The following is a 17462-nucleotide window of genomic DNA, read 5'->3' as shown; positions in this document are numbered from 1 at the left end:
TGGCAAGCCTTTTTTGTTTACCTTTCTGCCTAGTGCCTGTCAGATGATAGGCACTGTAAACAGGAATTTGTTTTTTGTTAAATATTTAACTAGAGATGAAGTCAGTGGGAAATATTGATCTGTAATAGTAGTTGTTAGGGCACAGGTCAGACAGATCACCTGAGGAGCATTTTCAAAATCTGCTGAGTCGAAATGTAATCTGTTGTGGTATTCTATGTGTTCTGTAACACAAATGATCTCACATGCATATGTAAGAGAATGATGTTAATATAACGTGGAAATCCATGGTGAATGATCGTTCCTTGCACATGAATGTTTTAGAGCTCTCAAGATCAAGCTTTCATAATTAAGAATTAGCCTGCTAGATAGATGAAGACCTTAAAAAGATTTGAAAAGTCTGCATTTATCAGTAGTTTTCATTTAGTGCAGGTAGTAGCTAGCTTAGTTAATTCAATAACTGCTCTGCTTTTCAGTGTTAAACTAACTAATGAAGATTGGAATGTTGAAAAGAAACTGTGAGACCTTTTTTCCTGTCCTTTTATGTTTTTAAAGGTTAATCTGCCTGCCAATGCAGGAGACATGAGTTCGATCCCTGGGCCAGGAATATCTCCTGGAGAAGGAAATGGCAACCTACTCCTGTATTCTTGCCTGGAGAATCCCATGGACAGAGGAGCCTGGTGGGCTACAGTCCATGGGGTCGCAAAGTGTCAGATACGACTTAGTGACTAAACAACAGCAAAGTCATTATACCACAAATCAGATTTTTATTAACATTATGATGAAGTGTGCTATTTTGAACTGGAAGCAAATGACCTGAAGGATTAACAGGGGACATATAAACTGCAGGGTTTACAGATATCAAAGGATTGCCTGTAGTCTGAATGCAAATGGTATTGGAGCTTTGACAGTATTATTTTATTAGAATTGCTGTTGTTTTGTTAATACTCTGCTTACAAAGTTTACAGGTTTTAAGTAATAGCTATAATCCTGTTTTCCCCAGAAGCCTTAATTTAGCTATATTAGGTTACAGAATATCAGATTTTTCAGGAATATACATGTTATGTTTTAGTTAATCTCTGTTCCATGGTGTTTTGGAACAACTATCCGGGTATATTTAAGTGCATTCTTGGTTAGAACTATTGATTTCTCACAGTTACTTAGTCATTGTTTAATACATTGAGGGCCCTCTGGTCTTATGAACTGTGATCATTCTAGATTTCTTACAGCCTAAAGAGAATCAGTGCCTTAATCTGAAATTCATATGCTTTGCAGTATTGCTCATATCTTCACCTTGTACTGGAGATGAGTAGGCTGTGCGAGTGTGCATGTGTGTATTGGCAGGGTGGCAGGTTTTGGGTGGAGGCCTTCAGTCTACTGTAGTTCCTGCTCAGTATGGAGCTGGAATGAGGAGGTACATTTGACTGAAGAGATGTTACATGCGCTGTGGGGCAGACAGGCTTAGTTGCTCTTTATTGAGAGTGATCAAAGCAACAAAAGTTCTAGGTCATTCCCCAGACTTCTATACATCAGTATTAACCCTTGGAAAGCCTGAAAACTTTTGATAGGAATGGCCATTTGTAGCTGTTTAGTTGGGTGGGCACACAGAGTGAATGTGTTCAGACATTACAACAAAATGGCTGAGGAATTGGCATCTTCCTTTGTTGTGATTGCATCATTATTTCTGCAGCAATTCTTTGTATGTCTCAGTATTGTAGTAAAGGCTGGTTGGCCACTTAACCATCTTCAGTGATATGTCTGAACTGTGAACGTCAGTGGTGTGTGAGTGTGTGTGTGTGAGTGAGAGGGAGGGTGGGCGGGAAGAAGGGAGAAAATTGCTACTATAGGCCTACTGTGTAGAAAGGGAGCACACATGGCTCTGCTAAGTTTTTAAAATTCACTTTTTTTCAGTTAAGAATCTTTTTTTTTTAATGAACCCATCGTGCCTTTTTTAAAAAATATTTTTATTTGTTTTATGTATTTGTTTGCCTGCGCTAGGTCTTAGTTGCAGCACATGAGATCTTTTAGTTGCAGCATGTGGGGTCTAGTTCCTTGACCAGATATTGAACCCGGGCCCCCTGCATTGAGAGCCAGAGTCGTAGCCACTGGACCACCAGGGAAGTCCCCGTTAAGAGATTCTTGATGCTGACATTGATCTTTAGTGAGAAACCATTTGTTCTTGATTTTCTTCTTTAAAGGACCCGGCATTTGGAGTCAAACATGAAGCTCCTTCCTCTCCAATCTCTGGGCAACCATGTGGGGATGATCAAAATGCTTCACCTTCAAAGCTTTCAAAGGAAGAGTTAATACAGAGTATGGATCGTGTAGATCGAGAAATTGCGAAAGTAGAGCAGCAGATCCTTAAACTGAAAAAAAAACAAGTAAGTGTTTGATTTTACTGCTTAGTACATTCTCGGAATGTTTGTCTCCCTAAAGAAGAGTGTTGAACTTTCCATATTTTTAACTTTAGTTGATATGCCATTTTAAATTCCACTAGCAGTGTCTGAGGGAAGATTTCCCTCTCTCTTCTTCACTGTTTTAAATAGCTATTCTAGTGCATGTGAAGTGGTATCTCATTGTGGTTTTAATTTTAATTTCCTTAGTGACCAGTGATGAACATCTCTTTATGTGTGTGTTGGTCATTTGTATATTTTCTTTAGAGAACTGTTTATTCAGATCCTTTGCCCATTTTTTTTTTTAAGCTGGTTGTCTTGTTATTGTTGAGTAAGAGTTCTTTATATATTCTGGATATTCGTATATATGATGTGCAAATATTTTCTCTCATTCTGTGGATTGTTTTTTCACTATCCTGATAGTGTTTGTTGATGTACAGAGCTGTTTTTTCCTGTGATTCATTCAAATTCTTACTGAGCATCTAAGGAGATATAAAAGTGATTAAAACATGGTCAAAGAGGTAAATCAAATGAAAGCAAAGTATTAAGATTCACTGAATCATAGCCATCAAACACAAGTGTTTTATGAAGCAGGAGTGAGATTGCTTCCAGCCTGGGGGGTGGTGGTGGGATAAATCAGGAGAAGGAGTTGAGATTAAAGTAGAAAACTTGGTCTGAATTGCTAGTGATACGCAGCTTGGACTCTATCTCCTTTTCCTCTCTCTCTGTCTTAATTTATGAGGACTGTTCATTGTGCTTTTTCCTAGACTTGTCTGCAGTTTTACTTTAACGTCTTCTCCAGAACTAGGTCCTTTTGGTGTTTTAGGAGGTTTGTGAGTGAGTGTGTGTGTTTTGAGGGCTTCCCAGATGGCTCAAGCGGTAAAGAATCCACCTGCAATGCAGGAGACAGGGGTTTGATCCCTGGGTCAGGAAGGTCCTCTGGAGAAGGAAATGGCAACCCACTCCAGTATTGCCTGGAAAATTCCATGGACAGAGAAGTCTGGCAGGCTACTGTATGTTTTGAAGGATTCTTGACTTTTGCTCCTGATGTTTGATGGTTTTGAATCTATTCCATTCTGGTTTGATTTGGCGCCTTTTTGGCTGGAGTGTCTTGTATAGATTTCTTTACTGGAGCTTTTTCTTCAGCTTCCTTTTCATTAGCAAGTTTGCTTGTTTTCTGTGGAACCTTGCTACCACTTGCAGATATACTCCAGAGTTTCACATCCTCCTCTTCATCTTCTTATTCTGCATCTTCTAAGAGCTGTCCACTAATAAGCACAGGCCCTGACCCACTTTTGGACCACAGGTGGCATTCAGTCCCGCAGGGACGAGTTAACGTGGCCAGGGCTGCTTGGTTGGGACCACCTTTGCTCAGCAGTGTGCGCTTCATCCTTTGCACTAGCCCTGAAACTGACCTCTGGAGAGAGGAGAAAGAGACAGAGTCCACGCTGAGTATAACTGACCTATCTCAGGATAACTGCTCAGCTTCATCATCATCCACTTTAAAGTCATCTTTGTTGACAACTGAAAGGTGGTTCCAGGGCCCCAGGGGCACACATGGAGGTGGGAGAGAGGGTGCGCAGAGGTGAGTGACTGCACTTGCAGAGGGTGGTGAGCAGGATGGAGTCACACCAGGGCAGAAAGCTTTCAGTTTTAACTGTGATGAAGTCCAGTTTATTTTTTCTTTCATTACTTGTGCTTTTGGTGTCATATCTAAGAACCATAATCCTCGTTGCCTAATCAAAGGTCACGAGGATTTATACCTATGTTTTCTTCTCTGGGTTTTATAGTTTTTGCTCTTATATTTAGGTCAGCATTTTTGGTGAACAGAATTTCTGTAGTTTTTGTATGTGACTACCTTGGGATCATTAAAAGAGTTTATCATCTTTTAAGAAGTTTTATAGTTTCTCATCACATTATTCTTAATCCACCAGAAGTTGAATTCTTGTGTCTGCCTCAAAACAGAAGTCAATATTTTTTCCCCCACATTAATAAATAATTAAGAAGTTCATCCTTTTCCAGCCGCACTTTCAGCTCTGTTATAAATCAGCTTTGGACTGATTGCTGGCCTTTGTGTTCTCTGTGGTATTGATATAGAAATACAGTAGATATCTGGATTTTTGATTTGTCTCTTTTTCCTAGTAATTCTCAGTTTAAAAGAAAATTGGGGTAAAATTGACACGCAACATTATATAGCATCATGATTTTATATTTATATATATTGCAAAATGATCTCCACAGTAAAGCTAGTTAACCATCTCTCACTGCATATGGTTACAGATTTTTTTTCTTTTAATGAGAATTTTTAGCATCTACTCTCTCAGCGATTTTCAACTATACAATAAACGGTTGTTAAGTATAGTCACCAAACTATGGTCAGCTATAGTTTACATCTGCATCCCTTACTTATTTTATAATTGGAAGTTTATACCTTTTGACTCCTTTCACCCACTTGGTCCATCTCCACCTGCCCCTGCAACCACTAGTCTATTTGAATCTATGAGCTTGTCTAGTGTCTGTCTGTGGTTTTGTCCCAGGGCTACTTAACTGTGGAGAACAAAATGTGATTTCCTGAAACCTGTTTCTTTCTTTCTCTACACCTACTTAATGGACATTCTAAAAGAAGGCCTTCTGAGCAAAGGAATAAAAGGGCATGGTTGGAGACCTCATTAACATGAGAATGATCTCAGAACCCCGAATACTATCATTTGCTTACACAGATAGCAGGTTGCATGAGTCCTTTCTGTTCCAAAGTGGAAGTGGACCTCAAAGCTTCCCTCTTGAAGGATTTTTATCCTTTCTTTGGTTGTGATCTGACTTACTTGATGAGGAACCTGACTCTCAGTCTTAACTTGAAAATGTAGGTAATCTTTTTCCACTGGGCCTTTAGTAGACTTACCACCTTTACCTTAATGCCTTTTATATTATATGCATGTTGCTGTTTGTTGAGCATTTACTAGGTATCAGTTGGGGTGATGGAAGACAAAAAACAGGGAACCAAGCTCAGTCCCTACTTACTTCAGTAGGTGATACTCACTGACCATTTATAGTTGTGCTTGACATATACTGAATCCTTTAATCCTCGCAGAAAGCTGTGTGATAGGTAGGATGAATATCCCCACTTCACATGTGAGGGGTTTGTACACTTGCTCCAGATTGAGGTAAGAACTAGAAAGGGTCTTTGGATCAAACCACTTGTAAAGGGGGACCCTAGGGCTGAACCTGGGCAGAGTAGTTCAGATAGCCTCCTGCGTTGTGGCTGCACACACTAGCAGTTAATGGGCTTTCAACTTTGCCGCCTCCTCACTGTAGGATATAAAGTCTCATGGGGGAGTGGGGTAGAGGGTGGTGCTGTGCTGAGTTAAGGGTTAATTAACCCTTCAGTGTTCTACCGTGCTCTCTCTGCCAGACATTAGCAGATACTGTGTGTCTATAACACAGAGCAGCATTATTCCAGGGACACAGAGGGTCCTTGTGATAGAGGCAGATGCAATACCTTCATACGTTTAGATTCTCTTACTTAAGTTGTGGTTCAGGTGCCAAGTTTTGCCTGACTCTTTGCAACTCCATCGACTGCAGCACTCCAGGCTTCTTTGTCCTTCACTAGCTCCAAGAGTTTGCCCAAATTCATGTCCATTGAGTCAGTGATGCTATCTAACCCTCTCATCCCCTGCCCGCTCTCCTCTCCTCCTGCCTTGTTTTTCCCAGCATAGAGTCTTTTCCAGTGAGTCAGCTCTTCACATCAGGTGGCCAAAGTATTGGAGCTTCACCTTTAGCAACAGGCCTTCCAATGAATATTCAGGGTTGATTTCCTTTGGATTTGACTGGTTTGATCTCCTTGCTGTCCAAGGGACTCATGAGTCTTCTCCAGCATCACAGTTCAAAAGCATCAGTTTGACACTCAGACTTCATTATGGTCCAGCTCTCACATCCGTAATGACTACATAGCTTTGACTATACAGACCTTTGTCAGCAAAGTGATGTCTCTGCTTTTTAAATACGCTGTCTAGGTTCTGTCATAGCTCTCCTTCTAGGGAGCAAGTGTCTTTTAATTTCATGGTGGCAGTCACTGTCCACAGTAATTTTGGAGCCCAGGAAAATAAAATCTATCACTGCTTCTACTGTTTCCCCATCTATTTGCCAAGAAGTGATGGGACCAGATGCCGTGATGTTAGTTTTTTGAATGTTGAGTTTTAAGCCAACTTTTTTACTCTCCTCTTTTACTTTCATCAAGAGGCTCTTTAGTTCCTCTTCACTTTCTGCCGTTAGAATGTTATTATCTGCATATGTGAGGTTATTGATATTTCTCCCAGCAGTCTTGATTCCAGCTTGTGATTCATCCAGCCCAACATTTCACATGATATACTTTGTATATAAGCTAAATAAACAAGGTGACAGTATATAACCTTGTCGTACTCCTTTCCTATTATTGAAGCAGTCGGTTGTTCCATGTAAGGTTCTAACTGTTGCTTCTTGACCCACATATAGGTTTCCCAGGAGGCAGGTAAGGTGGTCTGGTATTCCCATCTCTTAAAGAATTTACCACAGTTTGTTGTGATCCACACTGTCAAAGGCTTTAGCGTAGTGAATGAAACAAAAATAGATGTTTTTCTGGAATTCCTTAGCTTTCTCTGTGATCCAGGGAATGTTGGCAATTTGATCTCTGGTTCCTCTGCCTTTCCTAAACCAAGCTTGTACATCTGGAAGTTCTCGTTTCACATCCTGCTAAAGCCTAGCTTGAAGGATTTTGAGCATAACCTTACTAGCATGTGAAATGAGCACAGTTGTCCAGTAGTTTGAACATTCTTTGGCATTGCGCTTCTTTGGGATTAGAATGAAAACTGACCTTTTCCAGTCCTGTGGCCACTGCTGAGTTTTCCGAATTTGCAGGCATATTGAGTGCAGCACTTTAACAGCATCATGCTTCAGGATTTTAAATAGCTCAGCTGGAATTCCATCACCTCTACTAGCTTTGTTTGTTGTAGTGCTTCCTAAGGCTCACTTGACTTCCTAAGGCTCACTCCAGGTTGTCTGGCTCTAGGTGAGTAACCACACCGTCGTGGTTATCCTGATCATTAAGACCTTTTTTGCATAGTTCTGTGTACTCTTCCTGCTTCTTTTGAATCTCTTCTGCCTCTGTTTCTGTCCTTTATCATGCCCATCCTGGCATGAAATGTTCCCTTGATATTTTCAGTTTTCCTGAAGAGATCTCTAGTCTTTCCCATTCTATTGTTTTTCTCTATTTCTTTGCACTGTTCATTGAAGAAGGCCTTATCTCTCTTTGCTATTAGATTCCCTTATTATTTTGCTTTAAATTTATCAGAAATAGAATACAAAAGGGTTTATCTATCAAAAGATGACTTATGCTGTTTAGTTATTAGTCAAAATAAATCTGATTGGGTTCATTAGGGCCTTTGGGTCCTTAGACCCTTGTCAGTTAAGTGATTACCCTGTAGAGTCAGTGAAGTGTTGCTCAGAAGCATGTGTTGTCTCTGGTGAATAATTACTGGTGGGGCTGACGTGCAGCAGATGCCTGACTCTCCCTTTCTGGGTCTCTTAGCAACAGCTTGAAGAGGAGGCCGCGAAGCCTCCAGAGCCTGAGAAGCCTGTGTCCCCCCCTCCCGTGGAGCAGAAGCACCGCAGTGTTGTCCAGATTATTTATGATGAAAACCGGGTAAGTTCAAGCCACTCCTTGGTGGCTCAGGGCTTGAAGACCACTGGGCTGTACCTTCTCCAGTTGTCTCTGTTCTGTGGTAATGTTAACTGTATTAAAACCTGCTTTCTGCTTTAATTTTGAATGTTCTTGAATTTTGAAGCTTGGTGTTTTTCTTTACGTACTGAAGCAAAGTTGATAGTTGTGTCTTAAATTATTTAGTATTTCATATTCATGTTATATGGTATAAATAACAGTATAATTATTGACAGTTGACAGTATAATTTTATCAGCCAAATCTCCTGTTGTATGGTGTTAAGAAGTGTGTAGCACATAATACAGCCATTCTGTGGCTTTTCACTTTATAAGGGACATTCGACGCCACTATTGTAGTAGAGAATGGGTCATTGGATGTGGGAATGACTTGCATTATCTGCTTCAGAACTGAGGGTTGGGGTGTAGTTTGAATTTTAGTTATAAAGTATGAAGCCACTGACCTTTAGGTAGACCTTTGCCTTTATAGGTCTGTTAAAACAATTTCTTCTTTTCATGCTTATAATTAAAAGTGTCTGTGAATTTAGGAAATCTGGACCTCAGTTCTATGAATAATTTTGTGATGTTGAAGTTGGTTTTTGACCAGAATCCAGCCCAGGAACTAGCAGTTAAAGGGAAACCAACTTCCCCCTAACGTGAAGAGAACCTTGAGACAGAGCTGCTTATCATGGGTCTTCCAGAACCCCCCCTTCAAGGAGGAATTCCATGCTTTATGTACTGTGCTAGAGAATTGGCTTGTCAGTTAAAGGCGACAATCTGCAGAAGTTAGGGTTGTTGTTTCAGTTGTTTGCCCTGTTATGAGTGAAGTCACCAGAATCAGTGCATCTTACACAGGCAGCCTACAGCTATATTATCCCAGATCCTAAAGGAAATGGCTTTGAGAAAAGCAGCTGTGAGCTAGTCATTACGTAAGGGTTTACACAAGTGGTCTTGGAGTCAGGTGTGCATGGATGTGTGTGTATAGATGGATAACTGAGTCATCAGACACCCAGTACTCAAGATGATGGTAATTGTCACCAGGAGGCAGAATACGGGTTAGTACCAGTTTCTTGACTGGGTTCAAAATCAGTCCAACTTATTGGACAGAACAGCCTCTGTAAAGGTGAGTCCAGTGAGGGTGAAAGGCAGTGGGTGGAGTAAGTGATGAGGACCCCTCAGGCCTGGAGGGTAGGGATGTGCCCATGGCCAACCAGTGCTCCCTTGTTTAGGAGAACCCGGGAAAATGGATTTTATAGAAAGTCTCCTGCTTTTATAAAACAAACTGGAGAACAATAAAGCACTTCTGTGGGCTGATTGGCTTCAGGTCAATTTGTGACTCAAGGGTAAAGTAAATAAGGATCAGAGCTGGTGATGATGGAAAAGGATTTTATAAAACACTGGATTCTTAGTATGAGTTACTTTTTCAAGTACATTGAATCCAGTGATATTTATTAATTGAATTGCTTAATTAGCCTTCTCTTACAGGCTTAATAAACAGTTCCAGTGTTAGGGGGTTGTGAGGTTGCCTGACTAGGATGTGACAGAGAATTCGGTTTGTGTTTAATTTATATATGTGTGCTCTTTTTCGTTAGTGTGGTACGTTTTTCTCGATGCCCATCAGCAGAGCCAAAAGTTCCTTTTGGACCTCTTCTTGCCATTTCATCATTTATACACTCAGCTTGTTACACATTCTGTGTACAAGAGAAGAACCTAGCTTGAAATCTGTGTTAATATTAGACTTACAGTGAAGATTGTTTTTAACTCAGTAACCATAGAAATCATCTTTTAAAACAAATTCCTTTTGTATCCGCTGTAGCTAGTTGTCTGCTGTGGTAGTGCTTGTGCAGTAGGCCCTAGATGGTGGCGGGGTCCCCAGGGGTCAGGGTGGAGGTCCTCGGAGGCGGAAGTGGAGCATGCAGCCTTCCTCACTCCTGACCCTTACCCAAACCTTGCTCCTCGCCAGCTGCCTTTTGTCAGACCTTCACCCCATCTGTGCTTCTTTTCATGAATGACCTTACCCATTTTGACAGAGAAGGCAGAGAGCAGTGGTGGGCGACAATGGTTGTCCCCCTCTTGTTTGTCAGCAGCACATGCTGGTTGCAGTTAAGCCTAACATGTCTTGAGAGACTGGGACCATGATCTGAGAGGCAACTTCTTTTATTTGGACATTAGTGGGGAGCAGAAAACTGCTCACGCTGATGGTTAGCTTTAAAACTGTCTTACTGAGAGAAAAAGTGCTCTGCATCATAGTTAAACTTGAGGCCAAGATTCATTTAGTCTCTAAACAGACTCTTCTGGACTATTTTTAATAGTTTAATTTGCTGTCACCCTTCCCAGTTGTAGATCCCAAAAATATTTGTCAGTGCTCTAATTTCAGTGTTCTAATATATATTGAAAGAGGGATGTGAAGTGTAGTTTTCAGAAACATTTATGTTTTGGTTGAATGATTTGCAGGTTACTGTGGCACTGGTTTCACTAGAAGAGAGAGAGATTGACAGTAGCAAATGTACTCAGTGCCAAAAACCCCTGGTCACCGAGGCCGTTGTCCTGGAAACTATCGATTTCTCTCTTTTTGCTACTCTGCAGATTCGGTTAATCAATGAGGAGCCTCAGTCCTGCCTCCTGAGTGTTGGTCTGGTCAGTTGCTTCTCTCTTCCTCCTTTGGCACTAGCTTATTTTAAGCCATCACCTTGCATAGGTACTGAGTTTCTTTCCTTCAGTCTTTTTTTTCTTTCTAATCTATCCTTCATATTTGAGATCCCCAGTGTGATTTCCAAATAGCACTTTTTGCTGATTCCCCCCTTTCTCCCAAGTAGCCCAGCCTTTTCATCAGGGCTCACATGTCTGCCTGGCCAGCCTGCAGGCCTGGACTCCTTTGTTAGCACTACCAGAACAGGTGTGAGTGTCCCCCTCGATGACAGTGCTTTTTACCCTGTGATGTTGCCTCAGTGACAGGCGTCCCTGTGTTGCCTGTCTTGTCTGTCGAGTGTAATCACTTCAGGACCCACCGCAAGGATCATTTTCTCTGTGAAGCCTTCCAAGACTCCTTATCCTCCTACACCAGGAAGTCAGTCTTATTCATTGTTTCCTTAGGGTCTAGCAGGTGCTTGGCACATGGAACATATTCAGTGTATGTTTGAGGCATTAATTACTTCTATCTGTAGATTTAGAACAAAGTTATATTATGTAAATGTGAAGGTTGTAAATTAAATATTTCTGCCAAACAATTGATAGTTTAATCTGTTCCTAGCAGTTAAGCCAACGTTAAGTCAAATATTTAATAAAATTTTGCAAAACTTAAATCTTGGGCTATGCAAACACCTTCTAAATATCAGCTTTAAAATTAGTCCTGAAGAGGTAAGTGCCTTTAATTAATAGGATACCAGTAAATATTTGCCATAACATAATTTCCCCCTTGTGTACCAGTATTATTTTTATGGTTCCACTTGGCCTGCCTGTTCTTGGTGTAGACTCTGTGTAGTGGTAGAGGGCCTTGAAAAGGCAGATTGAAAAACTGGCAAGTGTAGATTATCTAGAGAGAATTCATTGAAGGTGCTAGATATTTCCAAATTTATCACCTGTGATTATGTTATTTGTGTGTTATTTAATACACGCCTTAAAGTCAGTAAATTTGAATTTTCTGGTATGTACATTTGGCTTTTTGAGACCAGTTGTTCTCAACTGCAGACTTATTTGATTGTTATAATTTGTAGCGGGGTGGAGTGCTGGTGGCATCAAATGGATTGAGGCTGGGGTACTGCTGAGTAGCCTATAATCCCCAGGGCAGCCCCCATAAGAAAGAGACATCTGGCCCAAAATGTTAATAGTACCAAGGGCGACAAGTCTGCCTTAAAATTGTCAATAGAAATAGAGTTCACTCTGCACATTTTATGGGTTGTTACAGTTTTGTATTTGACATTTTTGATAGGTTTATTTCTTATCTCAATAACATTTTTGAGTTTCTTGGAGTTCAAAAAGTACATTACACTACTTTGAGCTTTCTACACTGGTTAAACATACTTCTTTTCATGTAATATATGCTAAGTAAATCTTTGACCAATTGACTGATAAATGAATAGGAGAATGTTTATTTTAAGGGAGCATCTTTCTTTACACTTGGGGATCCTGCTTGATTTCATTCCCATCAGAAGTCCTGGCGAGTTCCCAGCCCCAGTGTGTGGACAGTGGGAGTCTGTAGTGGACAGGGAACCCTCGTGACCAATGAGCACGTGCTGGGCAGGGAGAGCTGAGAACCTTGACACTATTGCTGGATGTAGAATTCCAGCTTAAACAGCTTGAGTGTCGAATTTTGTTGTATTTAATTTGTCTATTAAAGGTAGATATCTCTTAGATAGCACTTTGGTCTAGATGATTTAACTTTTGAAAAAGACTGGTGGTGGTGGTGGTTTAGTCACTAAGTTGTGTCTGACTCTTGAGACCTCATGGACCTGCAAGGCTCCTTTGTCCATGGGATTCTTCAGGTAAGAACACTGGAATGGGTTGCCATTTCCTTCTCCAGGGGATCTTCCTGACCCAGGAATCGAACTGGGATCTCCTGCAAGACAGGGAGATTCTTTACCGACTGAGCTATGAGGGAAGCCCAAAAAAGCATGTAAAAGTATATATAACTCAACATTTATTCGCTAATGAGTACTTTGAGTAATTCAAACTAGTTGTTTTCTCTGTTATTACCAAGGTTTTCTTAAAATTAGAGAATATGCTCATTATAAGCTTTTCTTCAAAGAGATCAGTTTGGCCTACCATGGTAAAGATTGGCAACTTTATGGTATTTTGTGTTTTTAAGTCATCTTTAAAGATATTAAGAGTTGAAGTTTTAAATATGTTTGAGGGATTCATTTCTAATAGTGAATCTCTGCTTCCTCTCTCTGGAATCTTATTAGTAATATCTATTTGCTTTTAAGAACTTAGCAATTCTTTGGGTTTTGCTTTCAAAACACATGTTCAGATTTGACTGATTTGGTGAAGGAGTTATGAAAACAAAATTAGTATTTTAGCCTGTCATATGAAAGAAGAATATAAGGATAAGTTTGACTATAGATTGGTCTTTAGGTAAATATTATTGAATTAGAAGTACTTTTGCATTTAGGTAAAGTAATTTTTAGTTATATAATATAATAATATTTTTATCTGTAGAAAAAAGCGGAAGAAGCTCATAAAATATTTGAAGGTCTTGGCCCGAAAGTTGAACTGGTGAGTAAAAAATTTTTTTTGTGTCTAGTGCTCTTTTGGTAGCAGTTTTTCTTGGGATAAGGTGGAGTATGGTTGCTTGATTCAGGATGAGAATAATGTGGCCGGGTCAGTAAGGGTGATAAGCTTGAAATAACATGCACAAACTTGGGACCTTTGCAGAGGCGTTTTCCTGATCATGTTTTTGCCTGAGCAGCTGTTAAATCACTGAGGTAGAAGGAGGAAGAAGTAATAGCAGAAATGGAAAACTCTTTGAATCATCTTGTTAGGGTAATAATGGCATTTAATCCTCCTTTGTCTTTCAGAGTTAAAAAATCTGAGTGAAGTGACTATGGGGTACAGTGGATTTCATTGTTAGCAGAGGGGGTGGACAGAGTTACTCAGAGAGGCCAGCTAAGTCTGGAGGTTGTGGCTGGGTATTTGTGTGTAGACCCATTAGCAGTACTTTACCTGAGCTTCCATTGATGTGTAGGGAGTGTGTCTTTGTCTCTTAGTAGACAAGTGTACAACATTTTATGTATAAATGTTTGGTTTATTTTATAGCCACTCTATAACCAGCCATCAGACACCAAGGTGTACCATGAGAACATCAAGACGTAAGTATTGATCATCTTTGGAGTTCTTCAGTTAAAGACCGTATATTCTATAAAGAGACCTTTTTTACGTTATCTGCTGACGTAGTACTATAATGTAGTGTAGGTGTGTTTTAGATTTGTGTAATTTGCTGTCGTTTTACTATATGTTATCTTCCTCTGGCTTTTTGGGGGTTGGGGTAACAGCTTTGAGTTTCCGAGGCCAAAAAATAAAATAAATGATTGCATAAAACTAGCTGGTTTTATGATCTGCTAGTAAAAAAGGTGGATACTTAACATTGAAATGGCTTACCTTGAGGCTTGAATTTTTTGCCTCCTGTTTTGTCTTTTTTTCAGTGGAGTACCTGCAAGGCGCATGATGAAGTAAGATAATGAAGCTTTTTCATTTAAGACTAGTGATGACACCGTCCCCCACCAAGCCACATCTGCCATTGCAAAGTAGAAGTGCCACGGATCATTTTATCATTATTCAAATCCTATTCTAGGGAAATCCCTTCCATGACTCTTGCTAATGACGGTATTTGTAGACCCTTCTGCCGTTTCATGCCCTGGTGCCTCGGAAGCGCTCAGCCCTCACGTGGGTGCGGAGACTGCTCCACAATGTAGCTGGCTTAGCCTTGCTCCTCCCAGACACCAGGCCTTTCTGGATGCACATTTTGGAATAAGAAAATAAGTGAAAAGAAAACCTAATTTCTTGATCTGATTGAAGTAAGAGAGGAAGCTAGATAGGTATCTTTTTTTAAAATTATCATATTTTAAGAGAATTTTAGATGAATTATTAGTTTGTAACAAAAATGTGATATTTCTTCTTTATTATATGTTTTATTAACTATAACCAGAACATTATACTTATTTACTAGTACAGTTACTAATGAGCACATTGATATTTATATATATATAATATAATTTTTAAAAACTTTTTTCTTACTGAGAGTATATGCAATAGTTGGCTACTTTGCAGAATTGGTGGCAAATATAATTTGCATGGTAGTATGCATGACAGAAACTGAAATTTGAATGATTTTAACTTTTGTTAAGTAAGTCGTTTATCATAGTCATATACCTAGAATTTTTCTGTGAGATGCTGCTGTGGTCTTAACAACCCTTAGAACTAGGTTAGGCAAAACATATAAAATATACCTTGTTTTGGAACTGTTTAGCTGTTCTAACATTTTTAAAAAGGAGAATAGCAGATAAAATCTAGTTGGCTACTTTTAATAATTTTTTTTTCCACAAAGCTTCCATTATGTTTGTGTTCTGTCTTTTCCCTGATAGTTGCTGCAAAGCAGCCCTGTCTGATTTATTTCATATTAGCTATCTTCCTGCTGTAGTGCTTAGCACACTGTCCTGAGAAAGAGTTCTTCATGTAAATTCTTAGGAACCATTGTTAATTATATTTATTGATTGTCCTTTGCTGTTGAGTAGCACATAATTACAGCGAGAACAAACTGCATACATGGCAATGCTTCCACTGCACACCGCCTTGTGAAGTACCATCTACTCAGCTACGTGTGTCCGTTTGGATCGTTCACTAGCTGTTCTGTCATCACCATCATTTGCTTTGTATGAAATAGCAAATGTTCCTTTCAGTAATTCTCTTTCATCTCTTGGCTCCTTTTCCATATAGCCAGCTCCTGACTGTTCATGCTTATTTGAGTGGAGCCAGTGTCAGTGTTAGTACGGAGTGGCAGATAACCCAAAAAATTACTTCTCCTTGCCTTGGCTATGTATTTATATTTGAATAATCAACTTGAAATCCTTTCTGGAAGTAGGTGGGGTATAAATATTTATATTTGAACCTGCATGCCATTGTTTTTGAAGGTTACAGTGCTTCATATTTGAAAAGTGAAACTGTTAAGTTATAAGGGAGGACTTGCTGTCCTGTCACGTTGCCCCCCGTGACTTCTGAGAGTGGACTGTGTTGTTTCTGTGCCTGAAGAAAGCCTCTGTTTAAGGCAGAGTCAGCTCTCTGTGTTGGTACACTCTGAGGAGGCAGGGCAGCGTGGACCTGTGTTAGGAGGAAACTGCGAAAGCTTGGCCTCCTCTCTACCTCCCTCCTCCCAAGAGTGAACCAGAGTGTTTACCTCACTAGGATTCTTAAGACGAATTAGTAACTGTTACAACTTGAAAATAATATTTGCCTTATGAATGTAATAGTTGAAAATGAACTCTTTGTGTTAAAGCCTTACTGTAGAATGGGAGGAAATTTAGTCCTAATTATTGGAGGAGTCTTGTTTTGCAGGGTGAAAAAATTAGGATTAACTTTGATTATATTGTATATTCTTAAGTGATCTTTGCTTGTTTTTCAGTGTCTCTGAAAACAAAGTGAATGCACTATTAAATTGTACTTTTTCTTAATGTCATACAACCGTATTTTTCTCTTCTAGAAACCAGGTGATGAGGAAAAAACTCATTTTATTTTTTAAAAGAAGAAATCATGCAAGAAAACAAAGGGTGAGGTCCTATCCTTGTTCACTGAAATTTGTTCAGCTTTCCCGTCCGTGCTTCTTCAGGCATTCGCTTTCCCATTGTTAGTGAGAACAGTTCTTGACCACACTTGAGAGCAGGTGCTGATTTGTAACTATAAATGTGACTTAGACATCAATCTGAGTCTAGTAACATTTTGATATCACAAATCACATTTAATATCATTATCAAATTTCCTTGGTCATCTGTGTATAGCATTTTCATCTAGCCAAAGTAAAGAAAATGGTGAGTAGTTTAAAAAAACATGAAAGAGAAGTAAGATGATCTCATTTAGTCTTTTAACCTCAGACAAATTGGGTAAGTTATGGTCATGCTGATGAGGCATCACTGTTCTTTCTTATTAGAAACTGGGTCAGCTAAAGTTCAGCTTTTTCAAATTCATGGTGTTCTTTGTATTTATTATGACTTGCAGTCTAAAAATTTTGTGGTTATAATCTTCATGGAAATTAAGTTACAGAAAATATGATGCCACTGTTCTTTTATAGTGTGTTCGTAATAATTTTAGACTGTTAATTCATTTGAATGGTTTCTTACTGAATAAATGATATATTTTGATTCACATCAGAAATGAACTTGTACCTTGTATTTAAGGACCTGTTAATTTAATGAATTATAAGGGTCACCAGCTTTTATTTGGTATAATTCCTAATGTTCTAATTTGCCAATCTGGGCTTTCAGATACTTTCTTAAATTATCAGTCTTGAATTTTTTTTTTTTTGGCCAAGAGCATACACATTCAAATAAATTAGCTAAAGTATTTTTTTTCTATCCAGTAATTTTGTTTTAATTGTGGTAATTGCTAAATTTGCTATCCAAAGAGACAAACATAGAGGGTCCAGACTTTGTTCTTATACTTCACCGAGTATTTAGTTCTGAACTTTGTATGTTCACTGACTTGCTTACTAACTACTTATTGGCAGTTTCCCCTTTTCCAAGAGTGAACCAAGGTGTTTTATCTCACCAGGATTCATAAGGAGAATCAGTAACTGTGTAGTTATAACTTAAAAGTAATGTTTGCCTTATAATTGAATGTAATAATTGAAAATGAACCCATGTATTATTCTACAAAGGGAGGAGATAGCCATGTGTGGCTTTAGC

The 17462-nt window shown here is 39.3% G+C and overlaps 1 protein-coding gene across 19 annotated transcripts in view; it reads left to right on the top strand.

Moving 5' to 3' along the window:
* Nucleotides 1-17462, top strand: part of NCOR1 (nuclear receptor corepressor 1) — a 116361-nt gene that overhangs the window by 30424 nt on the left and 68475 nt on the right. For 14 of the 19 annotated variants that reach the window (XM_043473158.1, XM_043473150.1, XM_043473167.1 and 11 more), the window contains exons 5-10: nucleotides 2196-2378; nucleotides 7951-8064; nucleotides 13231-13287; nucleotides 13828-13880; nucleotides 14214-14240; nucleotides 16265-16331. In XM_043473158.1, coding sequence (XP_043329093.1) covers nucleotides 2196-2378; nucleotides 7951-8064; nucleotides 13231-13287; nucleotides 13828-13880; nucleotides 14214-14240; nucleotides 16265-16331 — 501 coding nt within the window. The remainder of the gene's footprint in view (nucleotides 1-2195; nucleotides 2379-7950; nucleotides 8065-13230; nucleotides 13288-13827; nucleotides 13881-14213; nucleotides 14241-16264; nucleotides 16332-17462) is intronic. The other 5 variants (XM_043473254.1, XM_043473236.1, XM_043473308.1 and 2 more) reach the window with 1 other exon arrangement.

This window comes from Cervus canadensis, chromosome 1 (genome assembly GCF_019320065.1).
Source record: "Cervus canadensis isolate Bull #8, Minnesota chromosome 1, ASM1932006v1, whole genome shotgun sequence".
NCBI lineage: Eukaryota > Metazoa > Chordata > Mammalia > Artiodactyla > Cervidae > Cervus > Cervus canadensis.
Note: the sequence above shows the minus strand (reverse complement) of the source record. Positions and strands in the feature narration are given on the sequence as shown.